Below are 26,714 nucleotides of genomic sequence, written 5' to 3'. Positions count from 1 at the left end.
GGAAGAAGCAATTAGCCCTTTGACTTCTGTGGACCCCCCCAGAGTCAACATTGAATGCCAGCGACCCTGTTCTGAGCAACTCGTGATTTGAGCCTCCAAACCCTGAAACAAGCCTATATCAAATAATTATACAAATTATGAAGTATGTTATTTAACCCCTCAAAAAAGAAGGCTGAAGCTTTTCAAAATAGGATTTCATTTCTAAAGACAAATCGATATTCCAGACTGTAGCATATCACAATTTTTTTTCTCCTAATGCATACCAATTTTATCTGCTCATATCAATGCCACCAATAGTACTTACTAAATTGTTTGCTGTACTTGTCATCCTCCCATGATTGAAGGTAAGGATACTAACTTAAATGTTAGCCTCCAATTTCAAATTCCTTCTCATTTACAGAGCGTTGAAAATTTAAATTTTGTATTTTGCTTTTTTAGTATATACACTTTATTAATCTGTTAATATTATAAAATTATCGAAACACTTGTGGACCCTACCTTGAGTAGGTTTTGTGAACCTCCAGGGGGCCACATACCCCAGGTTAAGAACTACTGCTCTAGAACAAATTTATTTTTTCAAACCTGGTTGCCAACTGTGCCTTAAAGGTCTGTTCTCTTTTCCTATTTTCTAATAAATGCAAGACTTCTTCCATATCAGTTAGGTTCTCTCTCCCATTTGGTCCAACTTTAGGCTAGAACAATGAACACGTCACACTTTCTTTCTGGGTTGACAGTGGTTGAATAGTGGAAGGTTATACAGATTTTTCAGTGTGGCGTTCCTAGGGAGTCTCCTCCCTCCACTCCTTATTTTGTTCCACTCTTAGACCTCTTTATTGGCCAAATAGTACTCTGGTAGTCTTGTTATAGTAGTACAAGAGAAGGTACAAAGTTCCCCGAGAAGAGTGGTGGAGAGGTGTGTGTGCTAGAGAGAGGGGGGGAATCCCCTAGTTGGAATTAAAACCCTCACACACCCAGCAAGCTAGGTGTCCTGCTTCATCATATGGGTTCTGCTCCTCGTCAGACTGGCGCTGCAATGTCTGACGGGCTCCCGAAACCGGGGCTCTTTATCGGAGATCTTTTATTCCGGCCATATGGTGCATGCGTGTGAGAGGGCAGGGGGGGTGTGGTCGTGAAAAGGTGAAGTTTTTTTTAATTAAAAAAGGTGGGTCAGTCCACAACTTTTTTTATTCTTGTGGTAGACTTCCTTGGTTAAAATGGGTGGGAGGGGAGCTAAATGCACTTGAACTATCCTAGCAAATTAACTACTACCCTCTTGTTTGGTCAACATGTTTATTGCCATAATGGCAATTCGTCAGGACCTCAGTGTATAGTACCACACGGTGAAAATTAAGTGAAAAATTGAAACTAACAATCTGGTATACAACCTTAAGTGGTCGGTAATACCGAGGTGCAGGCTGATTGGTCCTGCTGAAATATTATGACCTGCAAAAAATCAGATTAACATAATTTCAAAGGTAGCAACTTTAAGCAATATTCCTATACATAGGACTAATCCAGGTTCAGTCCATACATACACACACATATAACCACCAAAGTGAAGAGTTAAAACTAAGTGTCAAACATAGTGAATTGGTGATAATAATAACCCCACACAACCGTTTGGTCTGTGTAATGGTCACATAATAGTGGAGTATGAAGAAGTCAATTCTACTAGTTAATGGAGGAAAACCGGGTTAATCATGCTCACCCCGAGAGGTTCCCTGAGGTACTTCGCAGTCTGCTTCCGAAGGACCAGTTGAGTAAGGTATGGTACCTAGTGGGGTAATTCAAGCATGATGTAATGTGGTAACCTTATCATAATGGAGCTGGGGGTTGAGGGTGGAAATATGGGAAACCCCTACGCCAATATGGGCTCGGTGAGGGGAACAAATACCTCATAACCACAGCCACAATGTGTCTAGGCAATGCTATTGCCACACGGTCAAACCCGTGCAGGCTCCCGTTAGAAAGTCAGAGGGGCCAACGAAGCTGCCGGGCGCCCACACCAACCGCGTAGCCTTCCAGCCGTCGGAACACCGAGAACAGCCACGCAGTGAAGCGGGAGGGGCCGGCAATTCGCGATCACCCCGACCGTCCACAGATCCCACACGAGGCGTTGAGACCCGATGACAAGCGCCCTACCCGACCACCCAGACTCACGGGTAATAGAGAGTCTCTGCAGCCCTACTCGCCGGTGACTGGGTGAGGCCAGCCGGTCAGTGTGGACAAGGGTGAGGATAACGATCAGCGTCCTTACCTACGGCGGCTCACGGTCCTAGCCGACACACCTACCCCTCGGACAGCGTCTCGATTGAGGCGCTCAGCAGCTGGTGCCGGACCCTGGGAGCGCGCCAATATTTAAGTAGCCAGCCTGGATCGACTTCATCGGTAGCGACAATAGTGACGTGCATCTCCTCAATTACGCATGCGTGGAGGAAGTGGTTGCCAAAGGCATAAGTTTGGGAGATGACAGTGGCGGCCATCTTGAAGGGGAGTATCGAGCATTGCTCGGGCCAGGTAGAGCAGGGAATACTACATCCAAATAGAGAAAGTATTAATAACAGGCTCCCCAATTAAAGGAACCACACCCTGTCTAAGAAATAGGTGGAGGACACAGGGGAATTAGGGGTGTTGTTTTTCATTATATAATACGAGTGTTGTCCCACAGGTAGTTTATGGGGTAGCACGTGAGGTGAAGTATACAGTTGGTTTTCTGGCAGGACAGTGCTGCTAACTACTCCGGGATGCCCACGGGACAGTTTACACCGATAGAGTAACGTGCATCTCCTCTACTGCGCATGCGTGGTGGAAGTCGTTGCCAGAAGCATCGGGTTGAGAGATGGAGGTGGTGGCCATCTTGGAGAGGGGTATTGAGCATTGCTCTGGCAAGGAAAGGAAGGGAAAATGCATTCAAGTGGAGGGAAATGACAATGACTCCCCAGATGAAGGAGCAATGCCCTGTCTTAAAGTTAGGTGGAGTACACAGGGGGATTGGGGGTGTGGTTATGATTGAGTACTAAGAGTACGGTCCCATAGGTAGTTTATGGGGTAACAGGTGATGGAAAGTATACAATTGGCTTTCTTATCGGGCAATGATTCTAACTACTCAGGGATGCCCACGGGACAGAGTCGTTAAGCCCCATTGAGTCCAATTGGAGTCGATGAACCCATCTCTGCTCGATCTTAAACAATGCTTGTTTAGAGATGGCTGGGTGGGATTCAAGCACCTGATGTTACTCTTATGCTCCATTATTCTCACTTTAATCTGTCTCATTGTCATCCCTATGTAGTTTTTCCCACAGGGACAAGTGATCATGTAAATGCATTTGGTGCTATTACAATTCGTGTGTTTGTGAAGTTGCCACACGAAGGTGTCTGTAATTCTCACCTCTTTGACTTGTAAGGTTTGTGGGCATACAACACATCCACCACAGGGGAAGTGGCCAACCACTGGGGGGAGTGTCCATAATGTGCTTTGGTTGTCAGTGGTAGTTTTCTTTGGCCGTGTGTGGATCAGTGCATCCTTGAGGTTGGGAGTTCTTTTGAAAGCGAACCTGGGGCGGGGGAACTCTAGACCACCTGTGTTGACTATGGGCCAATGTTTATTTATGGTTTTCTTCAGGTAAGTAGAGTTGGGAGTGAAACAGGTGACACTTGTTATCTGGTCATCTCTGGTTTTAGGATATGACTCAAGTAAACTCTCTCTTGGGTTGTTCAAAGCTCTTTTTCGAGACTTATTCAGTAGTCTGGTGGGGTAACCTCTATCCTGCAATTTGTGTTGTAGGAGTGTGGCTTCCTTTTGGAAATCTGTTTTGGCTGTGCAGTTTCTCCGAACCCTGAGGAATTGCCCAAAGGGGAGGTTATCCCTCTGATGCGCGGGGGTGGTAGCTTTGATACAGAAGGAGACTGTTTCTGTTGGTACTCTTGCGATGGAGAGTCGTGCTCAAACCAGTGGGAGTCCGGTTGATACATAGATCCAAAAAGGGGATACTATCTGTTGAAATATTCCCAGTGAATTTTAAATAGGGGTTCCGTTCATTCGCCCAAGAGCAGAAAGCTTCGCATGTTGTACGATCACCCTTCCATAGAGTGAGGATGTCGTCAATATACCTGCGCCACAAGGTAATATTATCAAGGTAGGGGTTGAGTACAGATCTAATGGTGTTTTCCTCAAAGGTGGCCATGTAAATACACGCCAGGCTCGGGGCAAAAGTAGAACCCATTGAGGTCCCCTGGATCTGATGGTACAGTTGGGTACCATATTGAAAAAAATTCTCTGTCAATGCCAGAGAGGCACAGGCCATAATGAATGCTATTGGTGTGGGAGAGGACCATTCCTCTTGCAGAAGGGTGGACTCAACTGCCTCCAAGGTAGCTTGCTGAGGGATGTTAGTGTATAGCGCCTCGACATCCATGGTGAGGAGGAGGTCAACATCGTCCCTCCCCTCAATGGATTCGACGAGGCGGAGAACATCTCTGGTATCTTGTAAAAAAGATGGAATTTTCCTAACCACTGGTTATGGTGACATCCAAGTCTATATAAAAAAGTCCCAAGACTACTGTGTTGTAATTGCCATAAAAGATGATGTGTACTGAAACGCTGTCACTGGCTAAACAACTCTAGCACTGAATTCTTCTTTGCAATGGCAAGATTGTTCTCAAAGATATCATCCCCTTAAACATCAATATTTGACCAACACTTCCAGGTAGCCCATAATGGAATAAATATTGGTGACACCCCTGCCTCTACCCCCCCCCCCACTCTCAAACCACTTTACTTCTCATGTGAGAGTGCTGGTGAGCTGCTGGTTTTTATCTCTCTATAAACTCTGCAAGATCCTGCCTCTAATCTCTGCATTTCTCCAGTAGTCGTGGAAGGGGCTCCAGTAAACCTGTGCTTCAGTTTTTTCAGTGCTAGCTATATGTTCTTTGTTAGAAGGGGCGATCTCAGGGTGGGGGGGGGGTGAGGGGGGATAGAGGATGTTCTCCGGACCACCCCGAGACCCACCTCTTCCAGGAGCACTGCCGAGCACAGGCGTAAGACCCTCACAGGAGGGGACTTCTCATTTGAGATCGTACGCGAAGAGATTCCGCTGCGTTATAAATGGACACCACACAGTGGATACTGAATAACAAGTTCTTTATCAAGCAGTAGTTATTACGTTCTTGCAGGTTAAAAGGTTATATATTTACATTCAGTTCAAGGGTTCGTAAGTTCTTGGTCGCAGGGTGGGGGTGAAAAGCGGGACAGTCACAGTACGGGGGTCAGTACGAGCATATACGGCGCACAGCTCTCAATCCTCGAGCCGGGGGATACGGGTCTGCTGTAGATGTTGATGGTACTGGGTGTTCCACTCACCCTCCTCGAGCCACCTTGTTTCAGTAGTGCCGTCGGTCCAGCCGGACCAAAGTAGCCTCGAGCCGCGACCAGGTCAGCAGGGCTCGAGCAGTAATGAGCGGAGTGTCCTTTAGTTCTTGGGGAGCCGCGACCTCGTCAGCAGGGCTCCAGCAAAGATGGTTACAGGGAGCTGCAACCTCGTCAGCAGGGCTCCAGCAAAGATGGTTATAGGGAGCCGCGACCTCGTCAGCAGGGCTCCAGCAAAGATGGTTACAGGGAGCCGCGACCTCGTCAGCAGGGCTCCAGCAAAGATGGTTACTGGGAGCCGCGACCTCGTCAGCAGGGCTCAAGCAAAGATGGTTCAGGGAGCCGCGACCTAGTCAGCAGGGCTCAAGCAAAGATGGTTACAAGGAGCCGCGACCTCGTCAGCAGGGCTCAAGCAAAGATGGTTACAGGGAGCTGCGACCTCGTCAGCAGGGCTCAAGCAGAGATGGTTCAGGGAGCCGCGACCTCGTCAGCAGCACTCCAGCAAAGATGGTTCAGGGAGCCGCGACCACGTCAGCAGGCTCATGCAGAGATTACAAAGTTCGGGTAGCGTTCTTCTTCGAGTTGTTTGAGCCGCGACCAGGTCAGCAGGGCTCTATTCGTCCAGGATTCAACTGCCCGTTCGTTCCAGAGCAGGCCTTGTTATAGTCCTTTTTCCCTTTGAAGTCCGGGCCCTCGCAGGCGGGTATCTGATGCCCCGGGGCTGATTGTCAGGGCTTCCTGCCGGCCGGCCCTTTGATCCCTTGAAGATGAGTCCGGGGGTTTCCAGACAGGGCCGCTCTCGGGAGGGGGGAGGGGGGGGCGGAGGCGGAGGTGCAATCAAAACCAGTCCTCAAGGGGAGGCCAGAGGTGTGATCGAAACTACTCTGCCCTATCTCACTCCGAGGAAGCCCTCTACCCCCCAGCCAGGCATGGCGCGCCTGGAGCCTAGGTTTTACTGGAGTCGGGGATCTGTAGGGAAGGGTGATGGCTACCGGGGACCCTCTGGGGTGATGCGGGTTTGGGGCGTCCGGTCCCGGGAGGATAGATGGCGGGATGCGGGGGTGGTTGTCCGTTTGGTAGGGTCATGTAGGGAGTGGGGCGGACAGGGGATGGGACGACCGGGGGTCTTTGCTGCGCAGGGATAACTGTCGGGGCGCTGAGTATCAGGGGGAACTACGCCACGAGGCCAGGTCCAACATGCGTCTTCCCCCCCCCCCCAAATCCCCCCCCCACCCTCCTCCAGCTGAAAGGCAGGGAGAACTACCCATCCCCTTGGGGGTTCTCTTCAGTGAGGTGGAAAAACCTGGACAGGCCGTCCGCGTTGGCGTGGTCAGTACCAGGGCGGTGTTCTACGGTGAAGTCCATCCCCTAGAGGGAAATAGACCATCGTAGCATCTTGGGGGTTCTCTCTTCTCATCTGCATTAACCATCGGAGGGGCCGATGGTCGGTTTGGATCCGGAAGTGAGTTCCGAACAGGTAGGGCCTCCGCTTCTTCAGGGCCCAAACCACTGCGAAGGCCTCCCGCTCGATAGTGCTCCACCTTTGCTCTCGGGGTAGTAACCTCCGGCTTATACCCCACTGGCTGATCTATGCCCTTCTCGTTTAGCTGGGATAGGACTGCCCCGATGCCATGCTTGGAGGCATCCGTTTGGACCACAAACTCCCGAGAGTAGTCGGGGGGGGGGCCTGGAGTACTGGGGCAGTGCACATGGCGGTCTTTAAGGCTTCGAACGCCTCCTGGCAGGAGGGGGTCCAGCGCACCTTCTTCGGCTGTTTCTTGGAGGTTAATTCTGTGAGTGGGACCACTATGCTGCCATATCCCTTGATGAATCTCCGGTAGTAACCGGTGAGCCCCAGGAAGGCCCTCACTTCCGTCTGGGTCGTGGGGGCTTCCCAGGCCACAATCGCGCCGATCTTGGGTTGGAGGGGGGCTACTAGTCCGTTCCCGACCTGGTGCCCTAGGTAGACCACCGATCCTTGTCCAATTTGACACTTACTGGCCTTGATGGTAAGGCCCGCTTGCCGCAGGGCCATCAACACCTCCCAGAGGTGCCGCAGGTGTTCGGTCCAGTGGGAGCGGAACATCGCGATATCGTCCAGGTATGCAGCGCTGAATTCCTCCAGCCCGGCCAGTACCTGGTTAACCAGCCTCTGGAAGGTGGTGGGGGCATTTTTCATTCCAAAGGACATCACTCTGAAGTGATAGTGTCCATCTGGGGTGGAAAAGGCGGATCTCTCCTTTGCCCCCTCCGTGAGTGCAATTTGCCAGTAACCACAGGTCTGGTCGAAGGTGCTGAGGTAGTGGGCAGATCCCAGGCGGTCAATGAGCTGATACACGCGGGGAATAGGGTGTGCGTCGGCTCGGGTGACTGCATTGAGCCAGCGGTAGTCTACACAGAACCTCAGCTCGGGGACGGTGCCGGGAGCGGCTGCCTTCGGAACCAGAACCACGGGGCTGGTCCATGGAGGACTCGACCACTCCCAGGGCTAACATTTTAGAGACTTCTGCCTTAATGCAGGCCCGGACTCTGTCAGGGACACGGTAGGCTCTGTGCCTTACCGAAGGGCTGTCCACATCGTGGATGCACCAATCGGTGATGCTGGGTACGAGGGAGAAAAGGTCGGAGAATTGTCCCAATAACTGGCGACAGCCCTCGCGTTGTTCTGGGGTGAGGGAGGAGGAGAGACTCACTCCTTCTACGGAGCCATCTTTTTCCTTAGCACACAGGAGATCGGGTAGAGGCCCCGTGTCCTCTTCCGCTCCATTGTCTGTGGCTAGGAGCAAACTCAACTCAGACCGCACGAAGTGGGTCTTGAGGCGGTTCACGTGGAGGACCCTCAAAGGGTTCCTTGGGGATTGCACATCTACTAGGTAGGTGACTTGGCTCTTGCGCTCCACCACTTTGAAGGGCCCGGTCCATTTGTCCTGGAGGGCGCAAGGTTCCACCGGGGCCATCCCCCACACCTGCTGGCCCGGTTGAAACTCAACCAGAGTGGCATTCTGGTCATACCAGCGTTTAATTTCCTCTTGGCTCGCCTCTAAGTTCGCCTCGGCGAGTTCACATAATTTTCGAGTCTGATTTCGGAGGGTCAGGATGTATCGAAATACATCCAGGGGAGGGTCCCGGGGCGCCGCTTCCCATCCCTCCTGGACCAGGCTGAGGGGTCCCCGGACGGGGTGTCCGTAGAGCAGCTCGAAAGGGCTGAACACCAAGGACTTCCCGGTAGGCAAACAGGAGGCAGGGTAGGAGGATGTCCCACTTGCGCCTCAGGGGCTCTTCGAGGCCCATGATCATTCCCTTGAGGGTCCGGTTGAATCGCTCAACCAGGCCATTACTTTGGGGGTGATACGGGGTGGTGAATTTGTGCGTCACTTCACATTGTTGCCACAAGGACTTCATATATTTCGAGATGAAGTTCGTTCCTCAGTCGCTCACGACCTCTCGCGGAAATCCCACCCGGGAGAATATCCCCATCAGGGCCCGCCCCACTACGGGGGCAGTCACCGTTGGGAGGGGAATGGCCTCTGGGTACCTGGTGGCATGGTCCACCAGGACGAGGATGAATCGAAGGCTCAGGGCGGTCCGGGGATCCAGGGGTCCCACAATGTCGATTCCCACTCGTTCAAAGGGGGTACTGACTACGGGGACGGGTTGGAGGGGAGCCTTGCGCTTCCCTCCGCTCTTCCCGCTGGCCTGGCACGTCGGGCAGGACTTGCAGTGGTGGTCTACGTCTGCGTGCATTCGGGGCCAATAGAAATGGGTGACCAGTTGGTGATAGGTCTTATCCTGTCCCAGGTGTCCCGCCAGGGTCACGTCATGGGCCAAGCTCAGGAGGAAGTCTCGGAATCGTAGGGGTACCACCAGCACCCGGGCTGACCCTAGTTCCGGAGACTTTTGCTCGCTGTACAAAAGGCCATTCTCCCAGTAGACCCAATGGGATCCGGACTGGTCTCCAGCGGCTTGGGCAGTGGCCTGCTGCCGTGGGCCGACTAGGGAGGGGCAGGTGGCTTGCTCCTGGCCCATCCTCGTGGCGCCACTGGGCCAACTCGGGTAGATCACCTAATTCGGTGATTTGTTCGGCGGTCGGGTCTAGAGGGCCGGTGTCGAGGTAGATTTCTTCCCCTGTGGGGAGACCAGGGGGTTCTGGTAACTCGCCCCCATCCCCGTCGTCTGAGGTCTGGCCTTGGTTCTCTGGCGGTCATGGATCGAGTGGTGGCGCATACCCATTCGGGTAGGCCCAGCATCTTTAGGTGAGCCCCCCCCCCCCCCCCCCCACTCGAAGGGAATTTGAGCCATCTTGCAGATGCTCTCTGAATCGTCTGGCAAACAACAGGGCAAAAGAGGTGCGGTATGATTTGCTCTTAGGTGACCAGGTGACCGCGAACAGCCGTAACACTCGCTCCGGTGTCGCGAAGAGCACTTATGTGGCGTCCATTGACCGTCGCCCACTGCCGGTATTTCTTAGTGTTGGCCGGCAGGGGTGCTCCAGGGATCATTTCCTTATCTCCTAGGGAGACCAGGGACTTGGCTGCAGGCTCCCACTCCTCTGTATCATCAAACGCCTCTCCTAGGGCAACAGTAGCTATCTGGCGGGCTGGGGGGCCCGCAGCAGCGGGTCTTTTGTTCAGGGTCACTGGCATAGTGGCCTGGCTGTTGGCATTTGTAACACGCTATACTGGATCTTGGCCCTTGTCTACCCGGGGGGGCCCTGCGCTGGACATGGAGGGAGATGGAAAATTTTGGGGCTGGGTACTTGGGGCTACGCGGGGGTCCTGACTGGAACTCTCGCTGTCTACCTTTGCCTCCTCCCCCTCTCTGACGGGGAGGTCCCTGACCATTCTGGGCATAGTCCCCCATAGGGCCCTTGGGGACCCGGGTGTTCACCCAGCGATCTGCTTCGACGGCGAGCTTTCGAGGGTCTGTCAGCTTGCTGTCAAGGAGATGCTGGGGCAGTTCTACAAAACAGTTTGTGGACAAGTGCTCCCAGGCTATCAAGTCGAACAACTCCTCAAATGTGGTGACCTTTCTGCCCTTGATCCACCCTTCCAAGGCCCGGCTGTAGAAGTTGACATACTCCACCCACGTGGTGCCAGGAATCTTTTTACAGTCTCGGAATCGCTGCCTGTACATCTGGGGGGTGAGCCCATATCTGGCTAGCAGGGCCTCTTTCATGTGGCTGTACGAGTTCAGTACGGCGGAGGGCAGGTCCAGCAGGGTGTCTCTCCCCTTGCTCAGGAACCGCCCCCACAACCCGGCCCCCAATCCTTATGTGGAACTCTGTGGGAGGACATTGCTACTTCATAGGCTTTAAACCATTGCTGAATGTCATCGTTTTTGTAGTATTTTCACCACATCCTTGGGGATGTGTAATTTAGCCTCCACAGGGGGAGGGGTCCCTCGGTTCCCCGGGGGCCCGGTTTCCTCGCTCCTTGCCTTGAGCTCGATCTCTTTCAGGCTGCGTTCGTGTTCCAATTGAAGTTTCTTTCCTTCATGTTCTCTCTGTAGTTTCTTCTCCTCCAGTTCTCCTTGAAGTCGCAATTGTTCCACAGCCAATTTCTTTTCGGCTAATTTGAGCTCTCCTTCGATTTTGAGCTTAGCTAGCTAAAGCTCGTGGATCCTACTCCTCTTTTGGTCCGTCAGCTCCTCTGGGGACAGACCACCCTCGGATGTGCTCCGCCGTGCCGTGGGGTAGGTTCTCTCTCCCTTTGTGACGCTGGGTTCGTTCGGCGGCCCCTCCTCCATGCTGTTCCCTTCTGTTTGGGGGAGGGGAGCCCCGGACTCCACCCAGGCCTTCAGGGCTTCTTGGAAATTCTCCTTGGTGCTCAAACCAGTGGTAGCGATTTTAAAGTCTTTACAGAACTGCTTTAGTTCCCTATGAGTGTATTCTTCCAAACGGTCCTCTTGGAATTTTGGATTTGCGTTGGTTCCAGTGGGACTCATGGTGGTTCTTCCTTCTGTCTGTTTTGGGACTTTGTTGGGTAGTGTGTACGCTGCTCACTGTACGATCTCTAAATGTCGGCTCGGATCCCGTCGCTTGCCACCAATGTTAGAAGGGGCGATCTCCCTGGGGGGGGGGGGGGGGGGGGGGAGGAAAGACAGAGGACGTCCTCCGGACTACCCCAGGACCCACCTGTTCCAGGAGCACTGCCGAGCACAGGCGTAAGACCCTCACAGGAGGGGACTTCTCATTTGAGATCGTACGCGCAGAGATTCCACTGCTTTACAAATGGACACCACACAGTGGGTACTGAATAACAAGTTCTTTATCAAGCAGTAGTTATTACGTTCTTGCAGGTTAAAAGGTTATATATTTACAGTCAGTTCAAGGGTTCGTAAGTTCTTTGTCGCAGGGGGGGGTGAAAAGCGGGACAGTCACAGTATGAGGGTCAGTACGACCCCCGTACATTCTTCCCAGCTTGTCAGATAAGCTCATGCACCGTATTTTCCTTTAAACATGACCTAAGAATTCCCATAATTTCGGTCTACACCGGGAAATTTCATTCCGTTTCCATCCAAGAGTCACAGAAGGATACAAAATAATCTGCTGTGAGTTTTTCCAATGGTTGCATGTGATAGTGAAGATAAATTTTACGTACAGATATTTTCCTCCATTTTTTTTTCCTTCTAAATAAATGGTATTTTTAGATTGTAAAATCTAAATTGGTGAAACTCCTTTTAGTCCTTTTTTTGTAATTATGACATGTACATGTTATTTAAAAAAATAAAATAAAGACTATGCTCATTCACGTCCTCAATCACCCCCTCCACCCTCCACCACCACCACCACCACCACCACCACCACCACCACCACTACTCCCTCACACTCTTCCAGCATGACATTGGTCCCTGTTTTTTTTCTCATTATGTTAAGGAAGGTTGAATTCCTCTTCATTATCACTGCATGCCGTCTTTGTCTTGTTTGAGGCAAGCTAATCCCACACTAATCTTCCCACTGCTTTCATCCTCTTTTCCGATTCCACAGTCTATCCACCCTATTGTCCCCCCTGTGTATTTTTTTTACTCCTGTTAATAATATAGCACGTGTCTATTTCGTCCTTTCTTTACAAACTTTTTATTCACCTGCACTGTAGTACCTCTGCCTACTTTTTAGTAATAATGTGCAGCACCTATGATGTTGGGATTTCAGATTGTTTCCAAAGGAATGACTGTTTCAGCAAGAGTAATAATGGTACATTATGTTTTGATTAAAAGTATTTTTGCTGCTAGCAGCCAATGTAAGGTACAGAAAGGAAGAGGTATGGATGATTGTGAAGGTAGATTCAGCAACTGGAATTTCAGTATGCGTAACTATCTGGCATTACTGTAGTCCAGGTGTGACCTAACCGGAGCCTGGGGGACGGTTTTTATGATATCAAGAGGAAGGAGTGGAATAACTTTACACAACATTCTCAATTTGTCTTGGATTCCTGGCTGATGTACCCTCTTTAAAGTGCCTGCCGAGTCTTAAGCTGTGCTCAGAGAGTGTGCTTTGGCCACTTCATGGGCCTAGTTTCTCTCAAACACAGTCCACTTTGTAGGGCCTTTAGCCATGCCCAGTGCTTGGTCTTTGGGCAAATAGTGTGCCCAGCCCACCTGCCCCACCAGACAAAAGCATTTGGGTGCTAGACATGGTCTTGACTATGACCTTCAAGTATTTTGCTTATTCTCATAGCTCTGTGCAGGAAAAAATAATTTTCTGAGACCATAACATTAATTTTATGTTTGAATTTGTGCTCTGCAGTCTGGTTCATGGCTGATGGTTAGACGCTGAAAGTGCACTGGAGCGTGCTGGTCCGAGCCGTCTCCCATCAACTGATACATGTGAATTGGCAAGGACTTTATCTCTTATAAGTCCCAAGTATATGGTACCAGTGGTACCCAGGGCATTGTTAATGAGGACACCAGGGCTTGAAGCACTATTTGCCACCTGGAGTTAACCAAGTAAAACTGCTGACAGTAGGCCTACAATTGCAATGCAGACTGCTCTAACTCGACTGTGCCCTTACCATGTGTAGCAAAATCAATGCACTATTTTTATTATGGACCAGTCACCCCTAAGAAAGGCCTCCTGACCCCATGAGACAGGGTGCATTATATTAAAGGTGAGGATATGTAAGTACAAGCTTATATGTCCCCATAATGGCCTTTACTATTAAAGGCTACTATAAGTGATAACAGTCCATAGGATAACATCGACTGGCACCCAGGCAAACTCGAGATCGCCAGCTCCATTATGCTACTGCTGAAATATGTCATGTTTGATACCAAACAATGTGCCTCATCACCCCTGCCATGATTCTCTTGTCAAGGACGATGTGGCATGCCCTCGGGTGGCTACCTTTGTTTCTCACCTGGTTGCCACAACCTTTCCTGTGCACGGTTATGTTAAAATAATGTGTAATGCTCCGTGGCTGCTGGCCCGCAGCTGCTGCCTCCAAGACAGTAATCTGGCCCCCTGCCGGGAGGTGTACACACTCTCAGGAGTCTGATACAATTGCCTAGGCAGAAAGGAGGCCGCACCTCCCTCCATGACAAGATGGCTAGTGAAGTGGCACATCCAGGCGGTGAGCTTTAAAGCTGCCACTGCCTGTGGTATGCAACCAGGCTGCCTTACTAAGGAGGATACAACCTTCCCCCTGCCACACCTCTAGGATGGGCCTCTTGATCTCTACAGCTAAATGTTTCTGCCATTTTTAAAAGTGGCAGAATAGAGGGTTCTGGTTAGTAAAGATGACACACCCCAGATGTAGGCACCTCAGGGGCTGATTAGCCACTCGGGCTAGTAGCCCATTGCCCACTTGCACCCACACCCCTAATGCCCCTAAATCTAGGATTTAAGGGCTACCCCTGACACCAGAACCTCTGTTCTGATCTGACTTGCAACAAAGGACACAAGAAGAGACCAGAGTCTATAACAGGAGCTGCCCAAACCAAAGGTTTGATTCTCTTCACCTGTGGCAACCTTCCTTGAACTGCATGACTGCGGCTCGTCCTGGACCAAAGAGTGGAGCTGCCCAAACCAAAGGTAACTCCATACTCCTCTGGACTAGTGGCTCTAGTCCCCTGCACACCGCATATTAAAACAATGTACCGTAACCAAAGAATCGCTGGCCATAGGGCCCTCCAAAGGATCGCCCACGAGTAGATGGTCCAGTGCATCATGGTTTCAGGTGGCTACCTTTTCCCCCTGATGTTGAAATAACTTTGTGCTGAGCTTACCTCTGCCAAGGCTTGTTGGTCGCTAGTCTGGCACCCACCACCTTTAATTGATTCTGCACCGTGAGGGGACCCAGCAAAACATTCATCAGACTTAAGCAGTGGCTTCAATGTTTTGCACCCAGTTTCCCACCAGCACAGTGGAAGTGGTTAAACGAACTCCACTGCGGTTTGCGTTTCAGCACCAAGAACTGCCAGGAAAAGTCTGCACACAGGATTCTCGAGCTATATAAAATCAAACTGACTGTCCTGGTCCTGGGACCTGCATCTTTTACCCTCCTGGGGTCCCAAGTAACTCGATCTGCAAGTGACCGATTGCCACTAGTGCTTTTTCCCATTGACTGCAATGATATTGTTTTTCATTACTGTTTTGCACTGATTTAATTTGCTTCTAAAATCTATAACCACGGTTATACGTATCCAATTGACTTTATTTTGATGTCTACATTTATATAAAAATCTCCCTTATTTTTATAAATTGGTGTCGGATTTCTTTGGACTTGTGTTACTTATCGTCCATGTTGGTACTCTGAAATGCTTAGCACATGTTCCTCTTGTAAAGCCTGAATGCTATTTGCCACTCTACCAGGCTTGAGCAAAGGATTTATTATTGTGCCTCCAATGCCATTCTTTGCGGTATTGTGGGAGTATTGCACGGTGAACCCTAACCAGCATCACCACATACTACTCCACCTTCTACACTGGGTCATTGTTCTGTCCGATATTTTGAGCCCCAGCTTGCCATGCTTAAACTTTACTTAAAGATTGCAATAATCTGACTTTAGCTGGTACCCATACCTTTGCTGGAAGATGAAAAGGTGTCCATGTTAGCAAAATAAAATTAGAGACCTTTTCACCAGCTCAGTCGTTAAAGATTTTGCAAGTTAAATATGGAGAAAAATGTTGTCTTGTTTGATTTAACAAACCTACAATTGTGGTGACTTATATCTAACGCACTCTGGTGAGGATATGTTGCGCAATCAAAAGAATTGGTGAGTAAGTTGTGCTCCCAAAAACACCTGGTTTAGTATGCAGTTGTGGTATAAGAGGTTACAAGCAGAATCGTTAAATGAACTGATGCAAATCTGAAGTATCTGAGAAACATTAAGGGGGTCCATTAGGATGTAGGGCGGATCCCCACCGCCGCATGGTGGTGGCGATCCGCTCTACATCCTACCCCGCTCGCCACCCATTCCCCCCCCCGCCACCCATTTCTCCCCACTCCATAGTAGTATGGTGGGGGGACCTGGGCGGTCAGAAAGACCGCCTGCTGGTTTTGTGCCGGTCGACCGGGCAGTAAAGCGGCTATATATGGTAGCGGTGTCTGCTACACACCGCCATCCATATTAGCATGGGAGCAGAAAAAAGCCTTTCTGTGGCGGCGTTGCCGCCACGGAAAGGCATGCGGAAGTTGCTTACGGTGGCCTGTTGTGGGCCCCCAGGGTATTGGGGGGGTGGGTGCACATGGGGGGTATCTATGGTACCCTCCTGCATTGTCAGGGACATGGTGGCAGGCACCTCGTGGAATAATGGGAATGGAGGAGGCCACCGCCATGGTGGCGGTGACATCCTAATCCCTGGTGCGGGACCGCCGCACCACTCGGGGCCGGTCCCAGCACCGCTAGCCCGCGATCCTAATAGGCCCCTTAGTGTTCAGTGACGGAGTGTGGTACAATATTAATAAACCAACTCATCGTTCATGGAATCTTTGCTCCTTTCAACTTTGTATGTTTTTAAACAGGTGGGTTCTACATTTCACCCCATTTAGATTAAATAACGTTTTTGAAATATGTCCTCTCTGTAAGGGAAATCAAAGTGGTAATTGGAAAATTGTTTTGCTCATACCTAGTGTTAAACTATTTTGGGAATTCAATTTTGAATCCTCTCAATAATGAAATTGTCTGCCTGCTGAATCCCACCGTTAAGACAGTTTATGTCATTATCACGGACGAAGGGGAGCATCTTAATTTTCTATGAAAATTCTTCTCATTGTATCATTGGTTACTGCGTGGCCTACCAGCACCATTGTTAAAAAATCTTTCCCATCCCTTCCTTTGCAGTCCAAAATGATAAATACCTGCTGCTGGGAATATTGGTTTGTATAGACTAGGATATTTGTTGTTTGGGATATGGTGAAGTAAGTTGGAGATGCCAATGAGGGACGCCAGGCACACTTTAATATGTGGATCCCCTGAAACTTGACTTCTCTTTCTACCCTTATGTTTTATGAAGTCATCTAGAAATAGGAGAGGTGGTGGTAGGGGGTGAAAAGCTGACTACATAATAGTGTATTGTTTTGATCATCATCCTCTAGGCGTTTTCCACATTAGCACTCTAACGTAGCACCTGGGCATTAGTGGGCAATAGCTCATTCATAGTCTTGTATTCCTTGACACTTGGTGGAAGTTATTGATGATCATGCTCCCTCCAAAAATTCTAGATGTACGAAGTATAAAGGTGAGTTTAACTATTCAGGTGCAGCACTTAAATAAACTAACATTGTCTTCAGTTGGAAATTATGATTTTGGAGAAACAAGATAAGTACTTTTAAATCATCCATTGCATTTTTTATTTCTTACTTGTAGGAGGAAATGGCTGTTGAAGTTAAATGACGCTGGCTAGCATTGTGAATGAAGAATCCGCTGCATTCCGACGTTCTTTGGGCAAAGCCACTGGAACAAGTAGTTTGGTGGATTAAATGGATTAAATAGTTTACCACCATGAAGAAGATTAGCCTGAAAACTATTCGCAAGTCTTTCAATTTAAACAAAAGCAAGGATGATGGTGATTTTGTAGTGGTTCAGCAACCATCACTTACCAATGACTTTTGCAAAGATGACTCCTTGTTTGGCAGCTGCTATGGCAAAGACATGTCGAGCTGTGAAGTAAACAGTGAAGATGAGAACAGTGCTGGAAAAATCAGAACAAAAAGTGAGAGTTTAATGGGTACACTGAAGCGGCGTCTATCAGCAAAGCAAAAGCAGAAGGGGAAAGGCAATGCATCGGTTAGCTCAGTTGAAGATGACACTTTCTCATCCTCGTCAGCCCCAATAATGTTGAAAGACGTCCGCGCTCAAAGACCTTTAAGATCCACCTCGCTTAGAACCCACCATTACAGCCCAACCCCTTGGCCCCTACGATCTACCAACTCTGAGGAGACCTGTATCAAAATGGAAGTGAAAGTGAAAGCATTAGTACACTCCTCTATCCCTAGCCCAGCACTCAATGGTGTTCGGAAAGACTTCCATGACTTGCAGTCAGACAGCATATTTCAAGAACAGAACAATGTATTAAAAAGTGCAGAATCTCAAAATGGAGATTTGCATCTTCACATGGATGAACATTTGCCTGTAGTCCTAGGAGTAATGCCTCAGGACTACCTACATTATAATGTGCCTTTAGATGATGGAATGTACCCATTAGAAGGACCACGTTCCTACTGTCTGGACAGCTCTTCTCCCATGGAGGTTTCCACTGTTCCCTCCCTGGGAAGTAGCAGTTTTCTTGAAGACCACCAACCTGTGGCCCATGATGTTATGGTTCCTCAAGACATCTTTGCGCACCACGCGGTTGATAGCTTGTTGATTGGTACCACAGGGGTTTTATTGCAAAGCCCGAGAGATATTCATGGTGATGTCCCGCCACTCTCCCCATTGCTACCTCCGATGCCGAATAGTCAAATCCAAAGTAACTTTAGTGGACTGAATGGCACAGATACCCATGTTGCAGAGAGTATGCGCTGTCATTTAAATTTTGACCCTCATTCTGCCCCCGGAGTTGGACGGGTTTATGACTCAGTCCAAAACAATGGCCATTTAGTGGTGACTAGCCTTACGGAGGAACTAAAAAAGCTTGCCAAACAGGGATGGTACTGGGGCCCTATCACACGTTGGGAGGCAGAAGAAAAGCTTGCTAATGTACAAGATGGCTCTTTCCTGGTTAGAGACAGCTCTGATGACCGTTATCTGTTAAGCTTAAGTTTTCGGTCTCATGGGAAAACACTCCACACTAGAATTGAGCATTCTAATGGTAGGTTTAGCTTTTATGAACAACCAGACGTGGAAGGGCACACCTCTATAGTGGATCTAATTGAACATTCAATCAGAGATTCTGAAAATGGAGCATTTTGCTACTCACGTTCCCGGCTGCCTGGCTCTGCCACATATCCTGTCCGATTAACAAATCCGGTGTCACGATTCATGCAGGTGCGTTCCTTACAATACCTGTGCCGCTTTGTCATACGCCAGTACACCAGAATAGACCTGATTCAGAAACTGCCTTTGCCAAACAAAATGAAGGACTATTTGCAGGAAAAGCACTACTGAATGCTTGGTGGAAACTTGCATCTTGCACTTTGGGAACAAAATAGTGATTGAAATATGGTTTACAAACTGCTATCAAACTTTTGCTGCCTCGACAATATTGGTTTGCTGGGGGAAATTATGTTCATTTATTTTTTCTTCTCCTTTGGAGATGGTGAAATTAATCTCTGAAGGATTTCAAAAGTGTGGAAATGATAATGTGAATAATGAGATTCTCCTATATTTTTCAAGTTCTTTGCTGCTATCCACTGTGATTTTTATGCATCGAGAAGCACATTACATTTATATTCAATTACAGTTGACATAAAACATGTTAATTGTACCTTGTTCTGTAAATTAATCTTTTATTGATCTTTAAAGCAGAAGCCCTGCATGTGATCGTCAAAGAAAAGAACCGCACATGCTGGCTGATTAGGTTGATAGTACAGATTTAAATTCTTCTAGACTGTTTCCATTTTTTAATCTAAATGTTATCTTTTGGGCATTAAATCACATAGTCCTCTATAGAGTGGATGTGCAGCCTTGTGGTCCGTTCTGGGAGGGTTCTAGAATTAAGTCTGGATTACGTTTTTATAAAAAGGGAACGCAGAGCAGTTGTGCATCTGTATTGGAAAGTACAGACCCAGTGTTTGCTCTTGATCTGCAAGGACCCAACATTCATAAAATCATTTTTCAGTAGAGCTCAACAGTGGCTGCATGTCAGGTGCCCATTTTGTACATAATTTGCAAGGGCTACTGCTTTAATAAATAATTCGAAAAACATGATCAGGATTTTGATGAACTCTGTCTGAAATCTAAAGGTCATTTATACATGGATGTGCTGTACCTAATAGATAATCCCATCTGAAAATCCATATTTGACTTTCTTTCTCCACTATGCTTAAACAATTATTTCACAATTATTTCACATTTGCATATATGGTCAACATTGTGTTAAGTCTTGTATTATGTTTTGGTATAGATTAACGATTTGGTATCTCTTATAAATATTTTACATTGCATCTTATATATTGTTTTATCCATACCAGTGAAATTGTTTTAATTGTGAATATAGTTTGATAGTCTGTTCAAATTTTAATTTACTCACCAAAGTGCTAGACTTGCAGTAAATTGCAGTACATTTTAATGCTGAAAAATATTGTTGCTTCTAGAGAATGAACATGAGATTTCATTTTAATATTTGATTTTTTGGATTCTAATCTTGTCCAGAATTGCTTATTTTTGATGGTGGTCTTTAGACTCCTCTTCCCAAGTGAATTCATTAGAGGAAAGGTCCAGAAAATCATCTGTAGGTATTGGTTACCTAGAAGTCTACAAACGTGCACTCTGTGCAAAATATTAAGCAATAATTTTCAAGATTAAGAGCTTATGAAAAGTGCCCAAATACAGAATTTGCAAATCCCAGGAGTTGCAATCCTAAAATGGTTATTATTAATGTTTTTCAAAGCTCGACATTCTGATGAAAGGCAACCAAAAAAATCACTCAACATAAGCTATTCTGTGCATTAAAGTAATTGAACTCTTTTTTTAAGCTAATTTGTGAAAATGAGATTCCCCATCTGCTTTCCTAAGAAAGCAGCACTAGTGTTTTTATTTTACATCGCCAAACGTCCTGTGAATGAAAACCTACAACAGGGTACTTCATTTTTTGCCCATTGCATGGTGTGGGTATCAATTGTATATCGGTGGCATTGATTCAGTTCACAACCTTGCTATAGCACAGTCTTGTAATCTGCCAAGAACTATTTTTGTTCACATCACTTTGGTATCGGTTGTAGTTTTCAAAACACATTGCGTATTGCTATATTCATGTCCAGCAGCACTTTGATTGCATCCTGCAAAATAAATGATGGAAGAGGATTGCGGAAAACTGGTTTAAATAACTTTTTACCGTATTTCAACATGCTTTCTATTTTGTACGCTCACCTGATACTCTCTTCACTAAGCCTTGATGTCCACCTACTAATTGTTTTTGCATACAAGTTGCCTCTTGCAGGAGCCACCTGTTGACATGCTTTCTATTGTAAATTTTGCCTCGGTTGTCTTCCTTCGTGATTCCAGAATGGCACTAGTAAATTTGAAATACTGATTCATTTCCTTTTGAAACCAGTGAATTCCATATTGCCTCATTATAAGGCATCTTTCTTTAGTCATTTTCCAACTCCTTGCATTCTTAGAGTACTGAAATCAAATGCATGAATAGTGTTTCAGTTAAATCTTATATGAAACGCATTCCTTGAAATATCCATTTTGTAAACGAATTACAAAATAAACTAAATTCCAAGTGTAGTCAAAATAGATTTTTCCTTCGAACAGGAGATATTTTAGAGTGTGAAAGGGTTTTCTGTAAGGAACATGACAAAACTTCAATAATTGTTATTAGAATTGTCTATAAATGCAGGTTTACCATTTATGTTATATGGTATCTTCTAAATTGTTACCTCATCGAAACATTTTGCCAAAGCAGGATTAAGATTTACTAAGCCCAGGACTCCGAAGATAAATCCACTTGTGTCCCAGACATGATTGTTTGTTTTCTTTTACTGGTGCTTTAATTGGGTAATAGATGCTCCCACCACATGTATGTTTGACGTGGATCAATAATGGGGCACCATCCTAACATGATTACCCATGAATGATCCATGAGAAACTTTCCTTTTATAATTGAAGGAAGGCAATTACTTGCTCTTCCCAAATATCTCCAGTGTAGCAGTCTCTTGTAAACTCTTCTTGTTAGCTCTAGCAAACACTTGGTATCCACTAGTACTACCCCTCTCTATAATTGCAGCCAACTTAAACTTAAAACGTAATAGTTACAAGCCATCAGTTTTAGATTTCTTTCTATTGCCAGCATGCAGTTGGCTTATCTTTGGGGGATTGAAAGGCTCAAACATCTGAAGTACTCAGCAAGTGGTCTGTACAAGGAATGAAAACTTATTGAAAGAAGTTGTACAACATATTTGGACTGCCTGGAGGTATGCAGTCTCTATATCATAGCATAGAATGCAGAACTATTTCTATGATTTAAAGAAACCCCATCAGATTGTGTGTATGTTTCTGTTCATCTACCAGTCAGTCATTGGCTTTAGCCACGTAGAGGGCACTTTAAAGATATGAAAATAATTGTTTGTAATTTAGAATAAATGCACAGTAACAAAACATTGATTTATTTGATGTTCCAATGAGGATTCAAATCTAAAAAACTGAAAGTTGTACGTTTGTCAACTAGAGAAGGTGTTGCTGTAGAACTGTTTTAAAATCGATCAACCATGATTTTGTGTTCCAGTTTTGTGATATTTTAAACACCGTGAATATAATGAAGACTTCGATTATCCAGTACACATGAACATTATTGGTCAATACAGTTGGTGAAAAGTTCTGCATTTTCATTTCTAACTTAGAGTATTGAAACGTGCATGGATTTTCACTTAATTGTTGTAAGCTTGCTCGCCCTCTATTTGACACTCCCTATATTTTTTTATTAGTAGCAGCACATCATTCATTGAAAAAAGAAGAGACACCGAAGGAACCGAGAGGTTGGCTGGAGCCCGGCCTACTATAGCAATCTCAGTTATCGCTTTGATTTGTGATCTGCATTGTGCCACAACAATGTACATTAAGTGCATCTCACAGACCGTCTTGATGCTAATGTCTTTTTTTTTTTTCTCAAGAGGGTTTTTTTATTCTGGAAAACATGTTTACCATTTTTTGCTTTATTGGGCATATAAAAGTCCTATTTTAAAATGCTTTCTGAATTTGAAACCTATTCTTTGAAGTTATTTTGTGTACATCAAAGTCCACACCAACGTAGAACACCTTCCATTGGGATTAGCTCATTGAAAGAGAAAGTTGGCACAGTTTCATGCATTTTTCAAAACCTCAATTGAGCCATTCTCTCCGATGTCTTGCTAGTCAGGCACACAAGTAATGAGAATGATAGAGAACATTTAAGCTTCCTTGAAGACCATTTTTAGCCAGTGCAGTTTTTCCGTATCCTGTTTTTACATATGTGCCAGACACGCACAAGTATTCATCTCCAGATGTTTGAGACTTTTTGATATTTGAAAATGTGGCATTGCGATGCTCTTCATGTTTCCCTCTATGCTGCACAAATGTTAGGTTTTACCTTCCCTAAAGTTCTATCTCACTAAACAATTTTAACACATTGTGATTCCAAAAGTCTCTTATTTAGAATGTTATTATATGTATCCTGGAACCAGCCTGAAATGGATTTTGAGTTGTATTTTGGAAAGGAAAGTACAAATACACTACAAACAATATGACCCCTAATATTCAAAGGCCACTCCCTCTCCTCTTACATCATCATTTGCCAAACATGTTAAAACTGTTAAGTGGTACAGCAGTTTAAAATGTTAGTTTAAGGACTATTTTTGTTATACCCTAGTAATAAAATTAACACTTTAGTTACAGCATAAATGGTCTTTTTTTTTCTTGGTGAATTGTTGTGCAGTTTGCCCTCTCCAAGAAGTGTTCAGAACTCCCCAGGTAGACCTTGGCAAATTCTTATAGAAGTTTTGTATTAAATATACATGTCGGGTCAACTAATTTTTATAATGGTGATGGAGAGTCATAGGACTTGATACACATGCACTCAAGATTGCTGTAGTTTACAATTTGTAATTATACGTTTCAAACCAGGTGTAATCAATTTGTACTGACTACACGACAAACTGAATTATCCAAAGTCTTTTGATTTTCAATATGTATTTTGGTTTGTAAACCGAATTGGAGAAATTTCTTGCACATTTTTAAAAAAAATACTTGTTAAAGTATGTGTCTGCTTCCAGATGCAGCGTGTAAATAAAAGGTGTAATTTGCAAAACTGAATGAAATTGTTGCATTTTGTATGAAATTCTGAAATTGTTGTGTAATTAAGTTCTACACGAAGGTACAGCTGCATTCTACTGCATCCAGTTAAAAAGAAAATAGTAGCACAAAGTTATGAAATGATATGGAGCTTAAATGTCTTCAAAGGAAATTTCAAAACTATGCATGCAGATTAAAACCAGGTGAATTGTAAAGCTAAAACTGCAGTGAAAAACAAATATATGTCTTCTACTTTTAATGACCCCATGGTTATACACTGCAAATTGTATCCACGTGTTTCTTGTATGGGTTGGGCCATATTTGTTTTTCTGAACTAAATGACTAACCATACATGCCAGTCCACCCATCTAGACTAGTTGGAGCCAGAGCTACTTATCCTTCTCTGACTGACGCAAATTGCCTCTGACCCAAATTACCATAATGTTGCATCATGGAGGAATCCTGCAATGGTCTGCCTTCAAAACACTATCCCTTGCAGATCTCAGAAACATACTCCGGTGCTACAAAGCCCTTTATAAAGCTGTTTTATCCTCCTAATAGGACACCCCACCGCTCCAGAAAGGGCAGATCCTACCACTTCAAAATTAGAACCTTTTATCCTTTTGATTTGCCAACAATCATCCCATCACTTGCCTATCATTGATCGACAAGAGAATTGAAAAGCAGTCGGTGTTCATTTTGAAAACATTATTACTGACTATTGATCCTTCACCCACTGTTCCATAGAGATTACCTCCACCGAGGCTAGAACGGAATGTAATAGGCAATCCCTGGGTAGGCTCTGCCCCCATTTAAGCCACATTTGATATCAACAAGTCATTATTTATTTGCAAATTTCAAATTTTATTAAGATGAACACAACACACAAGAGGTGATTGGCAACACCTTGAACATGCTTTTGCCACTCTGAAGTCAGTCACAATGACACTGATTTAGAATATAATGGAAAATGATACCCATAGCTGAAGGCTATTAGTAAATAACTCCTGTTTGGAGTCCTGCCAAATGGAGGCTGTTTTAGATTAAAGCAGTGGTTCCCTAACTTTTGACTCCTGAGGACCCCCATTGAGTCACCACTGGAAGCCTGGGACCCCAAGCAATTTGTATGAGTAAAATTTCAAACATTAAAACAGTAATTCGAAAAAAATACACACGTGTGCACACAAAACAAATACTCAAAGTACTAAGGATTTTGGGGCCAGATGTACGATCATTTCATTTAGCGCCTCGCAATTGGCGACACATTGCGAATGGCAAATTGCGATTCGCTAAATGAAATGTACAACAGTGTGTTTAACACTGTTTGGGATTCCCAATGGGGTCGCAAATTGCGAGGTTCATTAATATTAATGAGCCTCTCGTAATTTGCAAGCCCATTGGGAATGCCAGCCCTCCCAGGGATGGTGGCCTGCTGTGCTCTGCAGGCCACCATGTCTCGGACTGCTTTTAAATAAAGCAGTTTAAAAAAAAAAAATGCAGCCTGTTTACCATGCATTAAATAAAAAAGAAAATGAAACGTTTTCGTTTCATTTTCTAAGGGCAGGCAGAGGTCCCTGGGACCACTGCCTGACCTTTAAAAAATAATTTTGCATGCATTTGTAAAGGGGAAGGGGTCCCCTGGGGACCCCTTCCCATTTGTGAATGCATTACCATCTACTTGAGGTAGGTAGTAATTGTGACTGTTTTGCGACCGCAAAACATTTGTACATGGTTTTGAGACTCGCTATTTGGAAGGGAATGCCCTTCCAAATAGCAAGTTGCAAAACCTATTTAGAGAGTCGCAAACAAATTGCGACTCGCGAAATACGCTATGTACATGGTCCAATAGCTTTTTGCATGCGCAAACGGGTTCGAGAACCCGTTTGCGCATATAAAAACAGATCGTACATCTGGCCCTTAGTATGTTATATTGAAGTAATAGCCCCTCTGTCACATGTATTTCATTTGTTTTATAGCATCTCTCATACCATTGTAGGATGCCAGAGCACTTTACATCACACACATATAGAGACATTGAATCAAACATGTAAATCGGTGTGAATATAAAATGTTTAAAGAGTGCTTGGTCTGGAAAAGTACAAACTCAGGATTCTGAACATAACACAGTGGCTACCATTGACTTAACATTAAAAATGTATTTCCACCCAAATATATCTTTTTAGCAGCATCAGTATAATGAATAACGGACAAAATATAAGTTACTAACTGGTACCATGCAGTTTGCAAGCAGCTCTTTGATGACAGTTTATAGGTCCCTTTGCTAGATTACGATTGTCACTTATGAAAGGCACAGTAACAAAAGAATCTCTGTGACAAAAGCAGTAACTACGAACCTAGGCACATAAAATACTGCTTTTTAAGATGCATATTATACGTTCTTTGCAGTAGGCACATTAACCCTCTGTGCTACATTAGTTAAATCAAGGCTGCCACTGAACAAAACTCTACTCGCTCTCCAGCAGGTACATTAATCACTGGCATTCTCTTGACACTTGCGACTCTTGAGGCGGAAGCCGGGAGTCAGGGTCTGAATATTTTAAACTCTTGAAATTTGTTTTTCATGACACTTAGTTGCTTTTAAAAACTTACTTGTAGAACACTGTGTGATTTTGGACACATGTTTTAAAATTCCACCGTACTTACTCCTACCCTCCACGCACTCCTCCCGAGGGTCCACGCGCTCTCAGGTGGCCGATTAGGGGCTCCTGGACCGCGGGATCAGGCAACCGAGCATTTCCTGCACAGGCGCCATCTTTGGGGAGGAACGGTCGCGCTCTAGTGTTGCGGGAGATTTGGCCCTCACACTACATATAGGACCGGCGAAAGGGTATGCTCATCGATAGAACTTGCGACTCTTGAGGCGGAAGCCGGGAGTCAGGGTCTGAATATTTTAAACTCTTGAAATTTGTTTTTCGTGACACTTAGTTGCTTTTAAAAACTAACTTGTAGAACACTGATTT

General features: G+C 45.9%; 1 protein-coding gene across 3 annotated transcripts in view; it reads left to right on the top strand.

Annotated features, from left to right (window-relative positions):
• The window catches only part of SOCS6 (suppressor of cytokine signaling 6), a 117,964-nt gene extending 98,293 nt beyond the window's left edge, over nucleotides 1-19,671 (top strand). For all 3 annotated transcript variants that reach the window (XM_078687521.1, XM_078687520.1, XM_078687522.1), the window contains exon 4: nucleotides 17,170-19,671. In XM_078687521.1, coding sequence (XP_078543647.1) covers nucleotides 17,305-18,909 — 1,605 coding nt within the window. In that variant the 5' untranslated portion in view covers nucleotides 17,170-17,304 and the 3' untranslated portion in view covers nucleotides 18,910-19,671. The remainder of the gene's footprint in view (nucleotides 1-17,169) is intronic.
• Nucleotides 19,672-26,714: the final 7,043 nt, after the last annotated feature.

This window comes from Lissotriton helveticus, chromosome 4_1 (genome assembly GCF_964261635.1).
Source record: "Lissotriton helveticus chromosome 4_1, aLisHel1.1, whole genome shotgun sequence".
Classification (NCBI taxonomy): domain Eukaryota; kingdom Metazoa; phylum Chordata; class Amphibia; order Caudata; family Salamandridae; genus Lissotriton; species Lissotriton helveticus.
Note: the sequence above shows the minus strand (reverse complement) of the source record. Positions and strands in the feature narration are given on the sequence as shown.